The sequence below is a fragment of the Schistocerca gregaria genome, chromosome X (assembly GCF_023897955.1).
Source record: "Schistocerca gregaria isolate iqSchGreg1 chromosome X, iqSchGreg1.2, whole genome shotgun sequence".
In the NCBI taxonomy this organism is placed as follows: Eukaryota; Metazoa; Arthropoda; class Insecta; order Orthoptera; family Acrididae; genus Schistocerca; species Schistocerca gregaria.
The window spans coordinates 408,739,789-408,762,237 of record NC_064931.1 but is presented as its reverse complement, the minus strand read 5'-3'; the positions used below and the strand labels follow the sequence as shown (position 1 = coordinate 408,762,237).

The following is a 22,449-nucleotide window of genomic DNA, read 5'->3' as shown; positions in this document are numbered from 1 at the left end:
TCTTTCCCTTCCCTGGAGTCAGTGGCCTTAAATTAGAGACGGGCGACTGCTTATAGCCCATTGAATTGCTCACGGTGGTCATCAAGCCCTAACTGAAAACAAAGTTCTGTTAAGTACATTTTTTCCATTAAACTGTTCCTACAAGCGAAGTTACTGGATTTGGAATATTACTTCTTTTGTACAGTAAATTTCTGGTCTCAGATTTTTTTCTCTTGTGCAGAATCGAGATAATGTTGAATCAAGGTCATGTCTGTTATCGTTTCGTAATAAGTAGCGGCTGCTTTATTTTTGAGGTAGTTAGAAGCAATGTGTTTACTTTCGTCAAAGTAAGTAAAAAACTTGTTAAGTAACTGTTCTATACGCTTTTGGAAACAATTTGGTGTTTCAATTTTTCCTCTTGTTAATTTTTTCTTCTCATTTGCTAAATGTTTTCGCTGTTTGATTTGAAATTAATTTTTCCATTCCTTGTCGCCCATAAAATTTTGCCGATCTAGACGGCCACCTTGTCTTTACCTAATGGTAGAAACGGCCCTTGCCACCCCAACTTCCGAAACGGAGCGGTCGACTTCCTTCCCCATGCTTCTTTAACTCGCTGGGACAGATGACCTCGCTGTTTGGTCCTCTCCCGAAATAAACCAACCAACCACCCCAACTCGAGTACCATATTCGCTACACTATCTCCACCACTTGGCGATAATGCAAAACCAGCTGCCCTTCTCTGAACTTTATCGATGTTCTCCGTCAATGTTATCTGCTAAGGGTACCAAACAACGCGGCAACATTCCAGAAGAGAACGAACAAGAGTAGTGTACGCATTGTCTTTCGTAGATGTGTTGCATGTTCTAAGTGTTTCGCCAGCAAAACGCAGTCTTTGGTTCCCCATCTCGATAACATTTTCAGTGTGATGTTTTTAATTTAAGATGTTCGCAAGTGTAATCTATAGATATTTAGTGGAATGGACAAGCTTTAAATTTGTCTGATTTATCACGTTAGCAAAATTTATTGGGCAGTGTTTCATTACTCAGGATCAACTGACAGTTTTATCGTAAAGCAAGAACTTTGTCAATACCATTCTGAAATTGGTTTTGATCTTCTAATCACTTTACGAGAAGGTAAACTACAGCATAATCTATTATCGTTCCTTGGGGAAGGCCAGATCTCGCTTCTGTTTCATTTGATGACTTCCCAGTGATTACCACGAACTGTTGTCCTTCTGATAGGAAGTCACGAATCCGTTTGCCCCTTCTGAAAATCCAGAAATATGGAATGAATTTGAGTTTCCCTGTCAAAGACACTCATTACTTCATGCGAATAAAGAGCCCATTGTGTTTCACAAAAACAATATTTTCTGAATCCATGTTGGCTATGCGTCAATAGATCGTTTTGTTCGAGAAATTTCATGATGTTGCAACACCTTACATGTTTCAATATCCTACTGTAAACCGATGTCAGTGATAAGGGACTACAATTGAGCGGGTTATTTCTGTTTTCTTTCTTGTGTATGCCTGAGTCCTGTATAACTTTCCAATCTTCAGGTACGGATCTTACGACAAGTGAATGGTCTTATATGGAACCATATCATCAGCATTCTTCGAAAGGAACCTGGTTGGTATATCAACTGGACGGGAAGACGTGCCTTTATTAAGTGGCTTAAGTTGCTTCTCCACACCGAGAGTGTCTACTTGTAAGTTACTCATGATAGCTGTTGTTCTTGACAGAAATTATCTAATACTTACAGCAGTTGTTTTTGGTGAAGGAATTTAGGAAAAACGTGTTCAGTGACTCCTCCCTAGTGGCGCCATCACCGATAAGAGTATCATTACTATCACCCAATGAAGGTATTGAATGTGTCTTGCCAGTAGTACCTTTTGCATACGACCAGAATATCTTTCGATTTTCTGCCAGATTGTGAGACTGTGTCTTTGTGGTAACTATTAAAAGTATCTTGCATTCAAGTCTGCGCTAAATTTCGAGTGATATAGAAGAGCGCTCATCTTGGAGAGTGTGCGTCCTTTTAAATCGAACATACTTTATCCGTCGCTCGTCCAACAATATTCTGACATGTTCTGTATGCCATGGGAGATGTTTTAAATAAATATGTTTTGTGTTTAATTTTGATGTATCTCGGTGTTACGGTATTCAGTCTCGCTAGAACTGCCTTGTGGTCACTAACAGCTGTAGCCATCATGACGCTCTCCATTTTCTCAGGTTTGTTTGTTGTTAAAAGAGCTAGTATGTTATCGCAAACAATTACACTGCATGTAGGCTTCTGAGCTAAATGCTCAAAATAATTTACAAAAATTGTTCAAATGGTTCTAAACACTATGGACTTAACATCTGAGGTCATCAGTCCCCTAGACTTAGAACCACTTAAACCTAACTAACCTAAGGACATCACACACATCCATGCCCGAGGCAGGATTCGATCCTGCGACCGTAGCAGCAGCGCGATTCCGGACTGAAGCGCCTAGAGCCGCTCGGCCACAGAGACTGGCAATAATTTTCATAGAAAGCATTTAGTACAATTATTTCAGTCGATGTTTTATACTTACCACCGACTTTAAACATGTATTTTAGCCAAAATATCGGGGCTAGACTGAAGTCGCCACCAACTATAAGTGAATGAGACAGCCCCTATTCGAAATTAAAGTTTTCCCTGAATCTATATGGAATGAAAAGCGGACCAAACGATTACTCCTCTGCCCAGATTTCCCTATAAGCTTGGAGAAGGTGCGTTACAAGGTGTCAATAAAGTCTCCACACTTTTCATTCCTGACGCCCTCCACACAGCAGTTAAATTTTGTGGCACCATTCGGTACAGATATTCCGTTTACGTAAATATTAGTGAACGACGACATTAACATTGTCCTTACTAATCCCCAATCCAGCGGTAGATATTTCAAAGTCAGTCGTGAATTTTGTACCAGCCTTTTTTGAACTCATCGTTCATATCTTTCTTTTTACGCATCTTCCATTCCCTACATTTGCAGTAACGTGGAATGCGAATCTGTCACCGATTTTCTCAAGTTGTGACAAGATCATTGTACTATGGTACGTATCTTTGACCGACTTCGTGATATTGGCTGCGGCCGATGTATCTGGGTAAGCTCAAATGGTTCAAATGGCTCTGAGCACTGTGGGACCTATCTTCTGAGGCCATCAGTCCCTAGAACTTACAACTACTTAAACCTAACTAACTAACTAACTAACCTAAGGACATCACACACATCCATGTCCAAGGCAGGATTCGAAACTGCGAACGTAGCGGTCGCGCGGTTCCAGCCTGTATGTGGGTGTTTCGACGCTAAGCGACTCTGCTCGATGTCTCTTAGAGTGCACATGTATGTGCATATTCAGAGTACACATTGCCATTTGGATGTCTGTCTATTCCGTGACCTGTTTAGTTGTATGCTGAACATGTGTTTCGTTAATTAATACAGTTCAGGCACTATAGACCTTTGTGTCATACGTTTCTGCGATACTCTTTCGTTTAAATTCTTAGTCTAATGTATGCTACCCAGCAACTGTGTCCTCATTTCATTTTGTTTCAGAACGGCGAGGCGTTTGCTGGCCGCGTCGGCCTTCTTTTTGTGGTCTCGGGCACCGCTGGGGGTCTCGTGTGTGGCTTCATTCTGGACAAAACCCACAAATTCAAGTACGTAATCCGTGTCTATCAGAAAGGTCAAGTAGTGGTCCTTTAAACTCCTCATCTTATACGTTGATATTTGTTTTCAACTAACTATTCGTACATCTGAAAAAGGCACGTACGTACTTCACAGCTTATGTTAAAGTAGAGATGAGTGGAGAACACTCTACCGAAGGACAGAGATAAGGAACTAGACTAGAATTAAAATAATAAGTCGCATTACATTTTGAAATAATAGTACACTATTATTTCTGTGCAGTGATCAGCACGGTTTGCCACAGTAAATAGACATAGACCACACATATACTGGAAAATAAATATATAGTAATAATGAGGAATGAAGATTCAGAAATTAAATATTCTTTGCTTTTCTGTTTAATAGGCACACATCCGTTGTCCTGGTCGTGATTCTCCTTGTGAGTATGGTCGCTTTCACGTTCACTTTGTCTCTTGGAAATCATGCAGTCGTGTACGTCGTCTCATTGTGTTTGGGGTAAGTGAAAACTAAATCAGTTATATACATACTTTGTTGGTTAACATAATCATCAGTCTCAGTCCGATGTTCTATAGCTCGGTGTGTTGTGTAAAGCAAAGAACCACTATCGTGGAAAGGTCCTGATGGTGGCTGTTGATGATTGCCCACTTTCAAATAGGTATCCTCCCTAGGAATCACGCACTTGAATGAAACAACAAGAAACGAAGGGCCTCACAGCGAACTACAGACCTGTTCGCCGTTATGCATGGTTGGCTGGAGAAAATGTATGTCGATGTTTATTGTAACTTGGATGAAAATCTTTCTGGAGAGCTGTTCTTGTGACAGTGGACCAGGATAGTACTAACATTACAACAGGGCCTTCATTAGGTGTCACACACTTCTCATTAGTATAAGTCTTTTTCACCCCTCTGAATGTCACCTCTTAGGGGCTGATGCGGCTGCTTTTTCACGTCTTAGCAGCAATACCCACAACTTTTGTATCGTATATTCATTCTTCCGCATACGAAATTTTTTCTCTGTTTTTCAGCTAAAACGCGTTTTAGGCAGGCTGATAAGGATGAACAGAGTGGTGAATCTTACATCGCCTGGAAGCCCCTAGAAAATAGAGAAAACAAAGTAAACTGCAGAATTTCAGCACGTGGACCTACGGAGAAAATAAGTACCATTAAATAGACCTAACAAAACCACACATTTCTGTCTAAAAAGTTTCTTACGATGTTTCGGTGATTTCATCAAAAAATGTTCCTGAAACTGATGATTTGACCAACGTTTAAGAAAAGAAAACGACAGTTTATATGGTTATATGGTATGTGCTTTTGAATTGTTACAGTGAGGGGAAGAAGTTACCTTATACTTTTCTTTGAATAAACTCTATTTCCAATTTCTAATGTTTACAACATACTATCCTCTTCAGTGCTGCTTTGCCCACATATGCGTTACACACATATACTAAACACACCTTTTCCTCCCCATCCCTGTGTCCACCTCTTCCTCCCTTTGTCCCTCTCATCGAACCACCTCTATCTCAGTATCTTCTCCTCTCCCACTCTCTCCGTCTCTTCATTTCCTCTTACACCTCTGTTCGTCCATTCCTGTCACCCCCTCCCTCTGACCATATCTTCCTCCCCTCTCCCTCTGACCATATCCTCCTCTCTTTCTATGTCTGCCTCATCCTCTTCCTTTTCCATCTTCCCAGTACTCTTCTACACTTTCCACCTGCCTCATGCATCAATCCCCTCCACCCTTTCTATCCAATTCTTCATTCTATCGCTCTTTCTATCCTCTCTTCTATCCTTCTCAACCTGTTCCCAGCCATACTGATTAGTGCATGCAGGCCCAGCAATAGACTTCTATAAAACAGACTGAAACTACTTCGACAATATGTGTGTCATGCACAGCAAGCTACTCATCTGAGGCTGGAAAATCATTGCCTCTAACATACAGGCCACCATCCAAAACAGGTCGATGAAGCAGGCCGATAATACTCCAGAACAACACACCTGTCATGTAGGGCAGCTTACATGTCAGGGCTTGGAAAAAGTCACTTGACCCTGACATATAGGCTGGCCAGAAAAAGCCTGTTGTGCAGGACAGCCTATACACTGGCCGCTGGGAAGAACCACATTTCTGCCCATATGTCCGCTCCTATTGGAGCGAGGCGGTTACAAACTCCACAGAGCTGATACTCGCGAGGGCTGATGTTTCTATACCAAATTTGGCTGAAATCAATCTATGAATCCTGGAGGAGATCCCAGACAGATGAAAATACACACATATACTGTGCTTTATATATACAGAGTGGTCATAAACAGTTTGTAAAGCTTGTAAGGATGTTGCAGGGTAGGCTGCACTGAGAAAGAAATGTTGAGAAAAAATTCGATACTGCGTTTTACAGGCTATAATACGCTATAAGGCACACCTTAATTTTTAAGGAACTTTTTATAAAAGTAACATTTTTGTCATCTTTAGTATTAGCTTGCAAAACCAGACTAAAAGAATTCTTACTTCATAAAGCCGAACTGGATTTTAAAAACACTTAAAATCGTCATCTGAATTTTTTTCTTCGTCTTCCTCGTCTTCTTCTTCTTCTTCATCTTCGTCATCATCGTTCTCCTCTTCATATATAAGATGGTCTTTACTGCCATCGAAGTAGTTACTAATGCTGTATGCCTTGAAAGGTTTTATCCATTGACAACTTGTTTGATTGTAGGTCGATTTAAAGCTCCCTTTGACCTGAAGTAGTGTTGCGTTGCATCCATCATGCATTTTTTCCATTCTTCTCTCATATACACTTTAAGTGGTTTATTTGTTGCTACTTCAAGAAGTTGCAATTGTGAAGAAAGTCTGTCCGGGATAACAGAAAACTCTGTATTTCCCTGTCTCAATTTCTCTTTCACAGAATATTTCAAATAACTACTAAACTGATGGGACTGGAAGTTTTGCCCCTAGAAAACGTATACAGAGTAGGACTGGTACCAACGATGCTGAAGAAGAAGCAGTTCTTGCAGCTGCTGTAATAAATTCTTACGCCAGTTCTCTTCAAACATAGAAAGAGGCTGGTATCGGCCAAAGAAGCTTTCTGTGTATTTTTTCTGGACATAATATCATTCATTTCATTTTTCCCTACATTAAGAGCTGTATGGCATTGATTTGCAACATCTTTTCTATGTTATCGGTGGATTCTTCAGCAATACAATAATTTTGTGGATAAAATATTCTTTCCTGAAGGGCCTACGTTCACAAATCACAGGAATGAAAATTTGAGAATGGTGTATTACTTGGCAATGGAAAACCCACAGTGGATTCGTTAGGTGTTCAAGTGAAGATGGAACGTGTTGTGTGGCATATCTGACTGCAAGTGATCGACTCATATTTCGTTGATGGTACGTTGAACAGGGAAACAGTTTTTTTCATATGCTTTACCCGTGTTATTAGAAAATATGTCCTTGAGAACTCATTACATTATGTGATCCCAACATGATGGATTTCTTCTTCATAATTCTTCCCTAGCAAGAGATGTATTAAACCACTTGTTTCTAAATCGGTGGGTGGAAAAATGCAGCCCTGTTCAGAAGTAAAGAGAAAGCACGATCGCCAGACCTGATCCTTTAGATTTCTTCTTCCGGCGTTATGCAAAGCACGTTGTCTGCAAGAAGGTTGCAACGACTGTGATGGACATGAGAGAGAGATTATTGCTGCATGTACAGCGATTACTCCAGATATGTTAACAGTAGTGAATTCATCAATGAGGCAATGTACGCGAAAATGTCGTGCTGTTAATTGTTCTCACTTTGAAAGAATCGCCAACAGAAACGTGTTGGTCCTGATGGTCTATGGGTCAGATATAAAAAGATCTCAAGACGAAATATTCGCTTTAACTATATTCCTATTTCCAACATCTACAGGGGCACATCAGATGGATGGCAGCATTGATGACACTAACGAAAACTGAAATGTGTGGCGAAAGAGCTCACGCTGGAGAAGGCGATCGATGGGGAGTATGAAGATGGTGTGTTAGGGAAGAATGGAGATCAAATGGTAAAATAAAAAAGAGGGAACAAAGGTAGCAGCTAAAAAATACTAAAAATAAGCAAAAATATCAGATTTTAATTCTAAATAATGAATTTTATCCTGCAAAATCTAAAAGTTTTGTTGCTGACAAAAATTCTTTTGCGAACGTAGGTAGATATTCTCATGGATATGTCTATTTGTTGAACTGTGCAGGAGGTACAAAAGTGAACTGTCTCACGTTAATGGCGGCTTTCTTTAGTGCGAAATATGTTTAAACCTTTGTTAAGTGTAACGCACAAGAATTTCTATACCTGAAACTTTCATGGTTTCACTCGTTTCCTTGCTTCCTGAGAATTGACACTACCTTTATTACTTTACTGGATGATACCTGTAACTTATACGCATTAACATTTCATTTTAAAATTTCTAAAATCATAGCTATGAAACGAATAAAGGAATAATTTATGCTACAGAATCGCTATGTGCAACTGTTCAGCATTACTCAGATTCATGCAGCCACAATGTACCTCTTATGATGAAAGAAGGAATGTTTATGTACAAGGTGTGCTAGTTAGTTATACATTACATTAACGAACCATTCTTTTATCGAAATGACGTGGTGCGAGTTAGTTAACAGGATATGTAAACACAATGTTTCAGGTTACTAGTTTTTAAATAAAGATTCGTCCACAGAGTAAAACAAGTTGTCCAGGAGAAATGATTGTAGGTTATATTTAATACTTGCTTTGCAGCCTTTAGACATTCTATTTTTTGTTGCTGCATATTGAACTCCTTTCTGAGCCACTACAAGCTTTAATAATAGATAATAAAAGTATTTTTCCATCTAGTGTTCATTACTATTCTGTTTAAACTATGATGCTTTATTTATGACGGATTTCATTAGCGCATGTGTTGTGATAGTGCAGTTAAAATGCTCAACTCCTTGAAGAGGTACCTACAAGATGACCACAGGTGAACACCTCATATTGTTCTTATTGATAGCTTTTGTGCAGTCAGTACTTTATCTTCTTCCATAATACATTATTGAGTGTAAATGTGTAAAGTATTTCAGGAAGTTGACTCGCTTGTTTCCAAGAATAGCATTTACGTGGACAGTAAAATTAGCTGAACTAAATTATTTGAGGAGCTCAATTATATGCTTCTTCCAGTTCAAGTTTTCAGCAATACATACACTCCAAAATTTGGAGCATTCTACTGTGTTTACTGGCTCCTGTACGCATGTCACATCAGTTCTCGATACGATTCGGTTTGTTGTACATGAGTTATTATAGTACGTTTTCTCAGAATTTAAGAAGAGTCTGTTTTCAGATAACCACTAAATTATTCTTTAAGAAACATCATTGAAAATGTATTCTGTTGCTTTCTTTCCTATGAAATTTGTTATAACACTGGTATACTCTGCAAAAAGTACCAGTACCTATATAAACTACCTATATAAGGAATAGGAGTGGACCCAAAACTGAACCTTGTGGGATCTCTTTTGTGATTTCTCTCCAGTCACAAAAATTTTCTCTCCTCCAGGCATACTTTGAATTATTCAGCACAACGTTTTTGTATCATGTTTGTTAAGTATGATTCAAATTTGTTGTGTTTAAACCTATCAGTTCCATAAGATTTAAGTTTTTCTAAGATCTGCACAGTCAATAGCCTTGGAAAGATTACAAAAATACCAGATGGAGATATTTTATTAGTTAAAGCTTGTAATATTTTGTGAATAAATATATAAATGGCACTCTCAGTCTAACAACCCTTCTGGAATGCAAATTATTGTGTGCTAAGTAAATTGTTTCTACTTAAATGTAGACTACTCTTGAATACATTACTTTTTCAAAGACACAAAGATTTTAGGCATGTATGACCTAAATTTAATGTAACAGCAGAATGAGCCCTATTCATTGTAAATCATTTCTTACTTTATTAAAGACATAAACAGTAGTAACACCCTAACATGAAGGCAATTAAAGGTTAGTCTCCCACAAAAACAATAACCAGTGGTGTCTATTGCTATTACTTGATATATGAAAAAATTAAATCTTTCTCCACAAAAATAAACTCTTACACAAATGAGTTCAAGTGTACAAAAAATTTAACAAATGAACATCATATAGTGGAATCAAAGTTATTACAAAATAAAAAAAGTATATAGAAAAGTTATTAATATTAAGCTTATCAGGAGTTAACATTGAACAAAATTACAATGCCAGTTATAGTGCTGGTGCCACTTGTATTTTAACAGACATATGAGCTAAATAGAGATCTGGAGGCATAGTTTCTTCCAACATGTGAATAATTACTACTTCACTACATTTACCATTGACACTACTCCACAATTCTTTGCTGTTGTCTTCACTCGATGACTATTCTACATCAAAACTAGAGCTGGTGTTCAAAAAAATAAATTTACATAGGTGAGTGTATCAACTATGTGGCACCTATGCCTTTAAGCCACTTTGGGTTTGTAATTCATAAACAGTCGTCAACAGGACATTTTTGTCATATGTTAAAATAATAGAACAACCATCAGCATGCACTCTCAGGATTGTAATCGTGTGGTCCATTTGCAATATCTAGGTGTTAGGTATAAAGAGAACAAATTCTATACTAGCATTAAAAGTGGACCAGAGCCATAAATAGAACAGCGTTCTTGGGTTGGGAAGCTACCTCCGCACACACTACATATAGTTTCCAGTATCGGATGTTAATAATAATTACAACATTAGATTAATAAGTGAAGCATATGTACATCACACCACTCTGTTTCCTCAAAGGTCACAGATTCTTTCTGAGTATAACACCCAATTTGGAAAAGCAGGAACTAATACATGAACGACCACACACAATCAAAATTCACCACGTGGCATACCTGAAAACAAGTCTGAAAAACAGAAGTTATTGATTTGTTAAGTATCACATATAATAGGATTATAATCTGAAGACATGTACACAGCTCTTCCTCCCACTTATATGTAAAGTCGCAAACATTTTAGGCAGTTAAGACCCAAATTTAACGAAATAGCAGACTAAGTCATATTAAATGTAAATAATTGCAGACTTTATGAAACACATAAACAGCAGTAATATCTTAACATGAGAGCAATTAAAGGTCAGTCGCACACAAAAACGAAAACCAGTGGTATCTACTGCAGTTACTTGACATATGAAAAAAACAAGCAAGTAACGTTTAATTAATGATAGGTAAATAGCTGGCTATGCAGGAACATTCAGATCTTCAAATTTTATCCAAACTCTTCAGTTTCCCTTTCTCAGCTGTTTATTCTGTCACTGTTGGACGGAACTGGAGTCGTCAGACAGCACTAACTGATATCAGTAAAACAGCTCGGTCCTAACTAAAATAAACTTCATCACATAAATAGCTCTCACTAAATAGCTCTAAAAGATCTCAAAACAATAATCATCAGTATCATCAGACCCATCAATAATACCACTACCTGACTGCATCTACAGTCTGCTTTCCTACCACATGCCAGGCCCAAAAACATCACGACAGTTTTTCAGGGACACCGTATCACACCAAAAGATTCAGCCTTCGATAGCTGATCCTGGTTCTGATTAACGACTAGGACTCTTGGGAGACATAATTGAGAGAAACACATCAATTTACTTTCATAATAGGTCATTTTTCTAAGGGGAAAAATTTACACATAATGCAGAACAATGGTAATATTTAACAAAGGAACCGAAAATGCTTCACTAGTGGAGAACCTATAGACAATAACTTCCTTATCTGTTATCAGCCAATAAGACTACGTTATGTACTAAGACTACAATAAATTCTCTATATTTACTTTCATTCATAATTTGTATTTAATTTCTTCCACTGTATCTACTCACAATCATATTCTTCTGCTGCAACAGTTATACAGATATGTTGATAGCCAAAACTCGCCCTCTAGGATATGTAGTAGATTACATAGTATTTGTCTTCCTCATAGGCCCTTGTCACCTACACTATGACATTACATGGAAACACCACAACTGATACTAATGTTAACGAGAAAGAAAAATCAACAGGATAAGTAGAAAAATGAGACTTAGCAAAATCATGTAACTACTAATACTTAACAATAAAAAAGGATAAGTGTGAGTAAAACTTGCACTCTGAGGGTTTTGCAAGAACGCAGTTGCGGTGGCTTGTGTGTCCCTATTCTAACTCAGTTACCCAACTGGGGAAAGGGGATTTACAGTTTAACGTGGATTCCGAACAAGGTGTTTTTTCTGACAACTCCTCACACCGTTGAGAGGTCAAGGCTGGGTTAAAACGAAGACGGATAAATCCGGGTCCAACCGAGATACGATCCCGCAATCTCTCGCTTTCTACGCAAGCATTTTACTGCTGGACCAACAGACCCGACTACATGAAAAAAATAGTACACCTAGAAACACGACGTCGATTTTGATCCGATGACACCACATGTCACCTAGGAGATAGTGGATGTACTGATAATGGTTTCAGCATCGTCCAAAAACTGATTGAGTAGTGGGATTGCTACCAGGACGCCATCTGTGTTTACCTTTTCACGGAGAATGCTAACAGCCAGAAAGGTCAGTGGGGTACAAACGTGTGAAGCAAGCAGGCGACCATGCAACAGACACGCAATCGTTATTCCTACAGCCAACTGAGCGAGTTTGAAAGGGGTCAAAATATTGCCCTCCGAGTGGGGTGTAGGTCCTGTCGGGGAACTGCCTGACAAGTTGGACGTGCTGCGTCAGTTGTGCAACAACTGTGGTCACGTCAACATTCTCACACCTATAGACGCATCACAGACGCCCGCCAGGGTCGTCGCGCTGTAAGGGCAGCAGTGGTTGATCGAACAGCTAGCACAGCACAGATAAGAGGGCTTGTTAGCCCAGACGTGTCAGTACAAACTGTTACGAACGGGTTATTAGCAGATGGACTACAGGCACGCACACCTCTAGCCTGTATTCCACTCACGGCATAGAGTCGGCACGCACAGCTTGACTGATGCCGTCAGAGGGTCACTTGGAAGATGGAATGGTGCGTCGTGGTCTTCAGTGATGAAAGCAGATTCTGCCTGCACACAAGTGATAGTCGATTGCACATACGACATAGACCTGGTGAGAGCTGTTTCGTATAGTGCATTTATCCAGGACATACCGGTCTGGGGTGGATAAGCTACACCACGTGTTCGCCTTTGGTGCTTCTGGAGGGGACAGTAAGCATCGCTCGATACATGCAGAATGTAGCTACACTCTTCTTTTGCCGTTGTTGCAACAGGAAGGTGACCTGTTGTTCCAAGAGGATAAATTTCACCATCACACTGCCTGTGATACCTAAGGCGCTCTGCAACACATGCAGCAACTTCCCGCCCAGCATGATCTCTGGACTTCTCTCCGATCGAGCACGTGTGTGACATGATGGGAGAGATGAGACTCGTGCGAGTCGTCAACCAACAACACTTATAGAGTTATGTGAATAGGTCGAGCAGGCGTGGCATAATGTATCCCAGGATAGTATTCACAATCTGTACGATTGACTGGATGTTAAAGTCAGAGCCTGCACTTCCACTTGTGGAGGCTACACCATGTATTAATATAGGAGCATGGGCTTGCACCTGGTATGTCAGAACCATTTCTGCTATTGATCTGAAAATGTAATCATTTCTTGAACCCCATGTGGACAGTAGCAGTAGTAAATCTTGCGTGAATCTGAAACCTCTAATAGCTGAACAAATTTTTTTCTGAACTGTGGATTAAGCCCTACCAATAGGCATTACATGCATTGATCAAAAATGATAGTGCATTGAGAATGGCTAGTTTCTATCTGAAATCTAGATCTGCCAATAAGAATTTGAAAAGGACGACTCATAGCTGAAATCTGAAATCTGTTATTTATGTATCAAAATATTTGACGTATATGGTCACATCTTTTCGTTGCACTGACTTAGATGCTTAAATTTTTTACACCACCAAGGAACCACAGACCTTATTATTTGTATAAACGTCAACATGATATCTGTACCTGTTTCCGAGAAAAAAGGGTCTTAATAGTCGGACAGGCAGACGAGCAACAATGGTATCGTATAAGGGTTCCGTTTTTATCGACTGAGGCACGGAACACAAAACATAATAAGATTCACAGAATAAAGTCAATCAATACAACCTTACACCTTTTCTGCGTGTAGAACGACACTCTAACACAAAAATAGAAGACCCTTCACGAATGAATTATCCAAATGGGACGGACATTGGTTGGTGCGATATTCTTGTACAAACAAATAATTAGAGTTTCAGAAAAATTGGATGATTCATTCGAGAGAAAGAGTTTCACAAACCGAACAAGTCAATAACGCGTTTTTCCACCTATGGCCCTTATGCCAACAGATTGACGTTGATTGACAGAGTTGTTGGATGATATCGTGCCATTTTCTGTCCAAATGGACCATTAAATCGCCAAGATCCCGAGCTGATTGGTGGACTATGACCATAATGCTCCAAACGTTCTGAGATGGGGACTTATCCAGCGACCTTGCTGGCCAAGGCTGAGTTTATTAACCACGAAGACAAGCAGTAGGAACTCTCGCCGTGAGCGGGCGGACATTATCTTGTTGAAACGTAAATCGAGGATGACTTGCCACGAAGGGCGTAGAACATCGTCAACGCACCGCTGTGCTGTATAGGTACAGGGGATGACAGCCAAAGGGGTCCTACTATAAAAACAAATTGCACCCTAGACCAACACTCCTGGCTGTCGGGCAGTATGGTGGGTGACAGGTTAGTATCACACCACTGTCTGGGCGTCTCCAGACACGTGTTCGCTGGTCATCAGGGCTCAGTTCGAAGCGGGACTCGTCACTGAAGACAATTATACTCCAGTAAATGAGATTCAAGGCCACACATATGTACATAAATTTCTCGTTTTTGATTCCCAGACATCTAACTAGCCGCGCGGAGTGGCCGCAGGGTTTGAGGCCGCATGTCACGTACTGCGGGGCCCCTCCCTCGTGAGGTTCGAGTCCTCTTTCGGGCATGGGTGTGTGTGTTGTTCTTAGCATAAGTTAGTTTAAGTTAGGTTAAGTAATGTGTAAGTCTAGGGATCGATGACCTCAGCAGTTCAGTCGCTTAGGAATTCACATACATTTGAACATTTTTGTACATCTAACTAGCCTTAATTTTCTGTGACTTGATTAATTTGTAGACCTATTTGAATGCAGTAAGTCTCGCCACTTTCACTCATTTCTCAAGTACCATCTCATATCAACTCCATGCTCAGGAAGTGCGTCTAACATAATAGAGACAAACCTTCTTGTGGAAGTCTTGCCGATCACCACGAGCCATATCACTTGATGAATGGTTTTACATTCGAGGCATGATGAATACATTGAAAGTTACGCGTGAATTTAGTCTTCACTTGGTAGCCTCAGATTACGCAACTAACGAATGCGAAATGGACCATTGAACACACAAAAAAATTATGATTTAGGGACTTTCCCTTACATGATTTTAGGATTTTCCCGGCGTAGACACTCTTCAATACTCCTTCGGTAATCAGTCATGTGGCGCTGTCCAAAAGAAGCAATATTTCGGCAAGTCGGCTTCTTGTTCCCTTCAGATGTTACTGATGACTGACCAACATCTACTGTGTCCCGTAATATCCTCTCCATACTGCAGCCGTCTTCACCCCCCCCCCCCCCCCCCCGCTGACCTGCTGTGGTGGTGGGGGAAAAGCAACGTCATATATCGATCTGGGGTCTTAATTAGCGCCGCCGCCGGTGCCAGACGCGGATCTCTACAGCTTCTTTTAGAATACAATTCTAGAAGGTGTTGGATTGTTGCAACAATTTACTGCCGTAATAATTCATAGGGTGTCCTTGGGAGATGCAGTGTGCAGTGCTCTGACACAGCAGAATTTTTCGGCTGAACGTTGTCAGTGTGACGTTTATGTTCAGTGCATCTCTCCTATACTGTTAGTATTGGTTGCCTTTATACATTTTTCTATACTGGTAAGGGATTAATTAGACTCGCGGGTTTCTGAGTCCTAGTTCGTCTCTGACTGATCCCAATAAAATTTTCGTCTTGGCTGGTGGGCAGAACTCCCACTTGACGTTATGTTTCCGGAGTATCCTTCCGGTTTTCCAGACGTATGGAATAATCGCCGTCGCAAGCGCTTTGCCTTCATCTTTAGCAGACTGTGGTGTTGACTTAAGGCACATTGTACCTGGCGGTTGCTGTAACTGTTCATACGTAAAACGTCCTGTAAGTACGTCTCACATGTTGCCAAGGTTGTTTCTACTACGCTACAGACGTTTTGCTGGGGATCCCTTAACATCCTTCATGCAGTCCCGATATCTCCCCATGTGAGTTCTATATTTTTGGAGCCCTTAAAAAAGACATTAATGGCCGTCCATTTTTTTCAGATGGATAGGTGCACGATTGGGTACAATCATGATTTCCTAGATAACCACAAATATTTTTCCATTAAGACATCGATGCAGTGGGATAAATGCAATAACGGTTGTAGCGATTACTCTTGTAACAATAGACAGTTTATTTACTTTTTCCATCTGTCTTTTTTTCATATGACTGCCCCTGATTCCAACAAATGCAAACCCTTCAGATATATTTGTAGGAATGTCATCACTCTGCTCTCTACGTCCACCTACTACTGTAACAAGTACCTCACTTGAACGATGGATATTGGAAGTGCCACATGTTCGCATCACCTCCAGTACCAAGAAAACGTCAGATGCGACATAACCTATATCTCTACTCGCATTTCTTAATGAACAACGAAGCAACAGACAAATCCAAAACAAACCATTAAGAGTAATTTATCCACTTCAGTTACACTTAACGCTATTAAAATATCGATAGAAGCATATGTACCAAGCCAGGCATTACATAATTAACCAAACAAAGACAAATTCCAAGAGAGGAAGCCATTTTCACAGAGAAAACATAACCTACCACAAATCATTTAAACTCTCCAGCAAAATATTTACACGATTTTTCATAAATTACTAACATTAACATTAAAGACTCATGCTCATGGCATTAGAACGCAGACTACTTCAACCAACTTCTATTCAGACGTCCATCATATTCCAAAAAGAGAAACCCTAGCACACCAGTACAGTGTTCTGCAATGCGATAAAGCGTCAAAATTCCCTTAAACTAATAATTCCAAAAATTTTTCACATGCTGAATCTACTGTGCGCCACTATACCATATACCAGAAACACTGTCAAGGAAGCTAATCACTTAAAATCCGACAGTAGTGGCCGCACTTCCACGTTCTACAGAACATGGGTAATGGAATGAAACACCGACCTCCCGACTCAGCAGCATTAGTGGCAGAACAACTGAGAGAAAATTTGGAATACATTTCACATAAATTTTCTCAGCATGTTATAGTCTTAGGTGGAGATTTCAATTTACCAGATACAGACTGGGACACTCAGATGTTTAGGACGGGTGGTAGGGACAGAGCATCGAGTGACATTATACTGAGTGCACTATCCGAAAATTACCTCGAGCAATTAAACAGAGAACCGACTCGTGGAGATAACATCTTTGACCTACTGATAACAAACAGACCCAAACTTTTCGACTCTGTAAGTGCAGAACAGGGAATCAGTGATCATAAGGCCCTTACAGCATCCCTGAATATGGAAGTTAATAGGAATATAAAAAATGGAGGAAGGTTTACCTGTTTGGCAAGAGTAATAGAATGCAGATTTCAGACTACCTAACAGATCAAAACGAAAATTCCTGTTCCGACAGTGACAATGTTGAGTGTTTATGGAAAAAGTTTAAGGCAATTGTAAAATGCGTTTTAGACAGGTACGTGCCGAGTAAAACTGTGAGAGACGAGAAAATCCCACCGTGGTTCAACAACAAAGTTAGGAAACTACTGCGAAAACAAAGAGAGCTTCACTCCAAGTTTAAACGCAGCCAAAACCTCTCAGACAAACAGAATCTAAACGATGTCAAAGTTAGAGTATGGAGGGCTATGCGTGAAGCGTTCAGTGAATTCGAAAGTAAAATTCTATATACCGACTTGACAGAAAATCGTAGGAAGTACTGGTCTTACGTTAAATCAGTAAGTGGCTCGAAACAGCAGATCCAGACACTCCAGAATGATGATGGCATTGAAACAGAGAATGACATGCGTAAAGCTGAAATACTAAACATCTTTTTCCAAAGCTGTTTCACAGAGGAAGACCGCATTGCAGTTCCTTCTCTAAATCCTCGCACAAACGAAAAAATGGCTGACATCGAAATAAGTGTCCATGGAATAGAAAAACAATTGGAATCGCTCAACAGAGGAATGTCCACTGGACCTGACGGGATACCAATTCGTTTCTACACAGAGTATGCGAAAGAACTTGCCCCCTTCTAACAGTCGTGTACCGCAAGTCCCTAGAGAAACGGTAGGTTCCAAATGATTGGAAAAGAGCACAGGTAGTCCCAGTCTTCAAAAAGGGTCGTCGAGCAGATGCGCAAAACTATAGACCTATATCTCTGACGTCGATCTGTTGTAGAATTTTAGAACACGTTTTTTGCTCGAGTATCATGTCATTTTTGGAAACCCAGAATCTATTCTGTAGGAATCAACATGGATTCCGGAAAAGGCGATCGTGTGAGACCCAGCTCCCTTTATTTGTTCATGAGATGGCGAAAATATTAGATACAGGCTCCCAGGTAGATGCTATTTTCCTACACTTCCGGAAGGCGTTCGATACAGTTCCGCACTGTCACCTGATAAACAAAGTAAGAGCCTACGGAGTATCAGACCAGCTGTGTGGCTGGATTGAAGAGTTTTTAGCAAACAGAACACAGCATGTTGTTATCAATGGAGAGACGTCTACAGACGTTGAAGTAACCTCTGGCGTGCCACATGGGAGTGTTATGGTACCATTGCTTTTCACAATATATATAAATGACCTAGAAGATAGTGTCGGAAGTTCCATGCGGCTTTTCGCTGATGATGCTGTAGTATACAGAAGTCGCAGCATTAGAAAATTGTAGCGAAATGCACGCAGATCTGCAGCGGATAGGCACTTGGTGTAGGGAGTGGCAACTGACCCTCAACATAGACAAATGTAATGTATTGCGAATACATAGAAAGAAGGATCCTTTATTGTATGTTTATATGATAGCGGAACAAACACTGCTAGCAGTTTCTTCTGTAAAATATCTGGGAGTATGCGTGCCGAACGATTTGAAGTGGAATGACCATATAAAATTAATTGTTGGTAAGACGGGTACCAGGTTGAGATTCATTGGAAGAGTCCTTAGAAAATGTAGTCCATCAACAAAGGAGGCGGCTTACAAAACACTCGTTCGACTTATACTTGAGTATTGCTCATCAATGTGGGATCCATACCAGATCAGTTTGACAGAGGAGATAGAGAAGATCCAAAGAAGAGCGGTGCGTTTCTTCACAGGGTTACTTGGTAACCGTGATAGCGTTACGGAGATGTTTAAGTGGCAGACTCTGCTAGAGAGGCGCTGTGCATCGCCAGGTTTCGAGAGGGTGCGTTTCTGGATGAGGTATCGAATATATTGCTTCCCCCTACTTGTACCCTTCGAGGAGATCACGAATGTAAAATTAGAGAGATTCGAGCCCGCACAGAGGCTTTCAGACAGTCGTTCTTCCCGTGAATCATAAGCGACTGGAACAGAAAAGGGAGGTAATGACAATTGCACGTAAAGTGCCCTCCGCCACACACCGTTGGGTGGCTTGCGGAGTATAAATGTAGATGTAGATGTAGGAGAAAGCATTAGAATACAAAATGTGCATAAATATGTACTTCGCCTGTCGTCAGCTGTGGGTGCATTGTTTCTTCTTAGCGCAATCATTTTTCTGTCAGAAATCATATCTCAATAACATATAGCTCATCTCATCTTCACCTACTTCACCGTCAAATTCCATAAAATTATCTTAAAGTTCGTTTCATTTCCTTTGTGCAGCCCTTTTATGTATAGCTTCCAACTTTTAGTTTTTCCTCTTTGTTTCGTACATACTTGCCAACTGAGCTCTTAATATTCTCGCAGGTGTTTTTCTTTTCTCTGAAGGTCTCTTTGGTTTTCCTATAAGCGTCATCTATTTTTCACATAGACATGCATGCTTCTACAGCTCTTCATTTTGTGGCCAACCACCTAATATCGATATAAACCCGTCCAGACGATAGCAGTGTCACCTGGCGAGGAATGAGTGGTAGTCAGACACACGCATGTTGCGTGTAGTATCGGTGAGAGTGCTGTCAGTGTGTAGAATGAGAAGGAGCGCAATATATCTGAATTTGACCAAATGCAGTTTATGATGACACAAAGGGTTTGCACGAACATTTCGAAAACAACACGACCTGTCGGATGTTAGAGGAGCGCTGTGATGAGTATCTTCAACACCTGGCGCTACCAAGGTGAAACCATGCCCAGACTTCGTGGGGTAGAGCAACCACCCTTCATTCCAGATGTTTGACATCGGCGGCTGGCCAAATTGGTACAACAGGACAGATGGCGAACTGAGGCGAAACAAACACCAGATTTTAATTCTGGACAGAGTACCTGTGTGTCTGAAGACACAGTGCTCCGAACACTCCTAAACTCGGTCCTCCACAGCCGACGCCCAATGCATGTGCCTGTGTTAACACCACGACATCGGCAACCACGACCACCAGAACTGAACGTTGGCACAGTAGCAGGACTTTTATGGTCTGATGAACTCCGATACCTTCTTCATCATGCCTATGAGATGGCACAAATCCATCGTCTTCCAGGGGAACAGTTCCTTGTTGCCTGTACTTTGGGACGGAGACAATTTGCGTCTGCTTCATTATGCCCTAGGGAACATTCACATGGGTATTCATGGGTCTAGTGGAGCTTGTGCAAGGCATCGTAATGGCCAAGGAGTATCGTACACTGCTTACAGACCACGTACATCCCTTCATGACGATCATGATTCTCGATAGCAGTGGCATTTTTCAGCAACATAACGCACCATGTCACAAGGCTAGGAGTGTGATTGAGTGGTTCAAGGAACTCAGTGGTTAGTTGCAGTTGGTGTGGAGGCCCTCCAACTCGCCTGATATGAACCCAATGGAACACATTTGGGATGTGGATTAACGTGGTGTCAGAGCTCATTGTCCCCCTCCCAGGAATGTACAGGAATGCGTTGACTCGTGTGTTGCCATCTTCCTCCAGCAACCTACCAAGACCTTATTGCTTCAAGGCAATAGTGCATCGCCACTGTTATCCATGCCAAAGTGGTCATACTGACAATTATGTAAGTGGTCTTATTCTGGTTGATCAATATACTTGATCTTTTAGCAACAAATATACCTGATCAAATAGCGAGCATCGTGATGAACACAGAAGTTAGTGACCACAAACTCGTTGAAGCGAGGCAGGCTATTACAGCATCCAAATCCACCAAATGTAAACGCAACATATATATGTTTAAAATACGAGAAATAAATTCACCTGATGCATTCCTAAGAGACAGTTTTCTCTCCCTCAGAACTAGCTATGTAAGTATATATTGTGTAATACATAACATGTATCTTCTTTTGAATATGTCTGGAAGAACAGACACCATGCATTCATACAACTATGTAAGTGTAGAGCAGATGCCCTTTGAATTCGAAGAAATAGCATCTAAGGCAGTTGAGAGGTTTATATCAAATAAATTAATAAGATATGGTACTGATTCATCATGCTACACGAAATAGGCCAGAAAACTGTTGCAGATGCTACGAAAAAAGTATGCCAAATCTGAAAGAATACAAGTAGAATGTAAATGTATTTTTCAGCTCACTTTTCCCAAAATGTCAAAAATTCAGAATTCTTACTAATTCCCTTGGAATTTCACGATATTTTCCAAGTTTTGGAAACAATTGTCGAGAATATACATGTGTATTCCACTACAAGGATTCCAGCAGTAAATGAAAGTAAATAAGTCGTTCTTCGAAATATTTTCAGCATTTTCTCCGGATTTTTAATCATTTTTTAAATTATTTTCACCCATAATTTCCATCATTCACATCAACTGTCGAAAGATATTCAAATATTTTCGAAATATTTCAAATAAAACTCATGAAATTTCAAGCATAGAATCTAGATACAAAAGTTTAAAACATATCCTCATTTGCACATCTTTTTTCTTTAAAACTGTGAATAAGAAAATGCAAAAAGTATCAGTCAAGAAGACGTGTAAAAATTAAATTTTTGGGCCAAATAGTTTTTCTGAAATAGATTGATAAGTGTGTCAAAGCAGTGGGAACACAATGTGTCTGCACAGGCGAGCAGTGCAGTGATGACGAAATAGGGCACAGTGCGGAATGCGGGGAGCACATGTCTGCAGCAGCAACAGGGTTAATAAAGAGACAAAGCACTAGAAATGTCATAAAATTGCATTCAAACGAATATAATTCGTGAAGTAAGGCACTTCGATACTGTTTTAAACAATGAAAATATTAAGCAGCACACAAGGTATGCACTCATAACCTTTCGTATAGAAACTCAACACCTTAACTGTTATGCTAAACCAGCTCGTCTGACTACAGATCGCCATGAGACCTCTAACAAGTCACGCAAAATACTGACAAACATTGTTGGTATGACTATGAATTATTCACGCTTCGTCGAAGTACAATAGGAAATAAACAATTACAGCTGTTATTTATTGTGAAAAAGCGGTTTGTGAGATTGATACAAACATGTTTCCTTGCTATCGCCTGAATTAGGAGTCTTATTGCTTGTTTGGTTTAATTAATTAATAGAATATGAAGCA

The 22,449-nt window shown here is 40.2% G+C and overlaps 1 protein-coding gene across 1 annotated transcript in view; it reads left to right on the top strand.

Moving 5' to 3' along the window:
- The window catches only part of LOC126297756 (uncharacterized MFS-type transporter C09D4.1-like), a 146,354-nt gene that overhangs the window by 112,078 nt on the left and 11,827 nt on the right, over positions 1-22,449 (top strand). The window contains exons 5-6 of the mRNA XM_049988931.1: positions 3,552-3,655; positions 4,029-4,139. Of these exons, the coding sequence (XP_049844888.1) occupies positions 3,552-3,655; positions 4,029-4,139 (215 nt within the window). The remainder of the gene's footprint in view (positions 1-3,551; positions 3,656-4,028; positions 4,140-22,449) is intronic.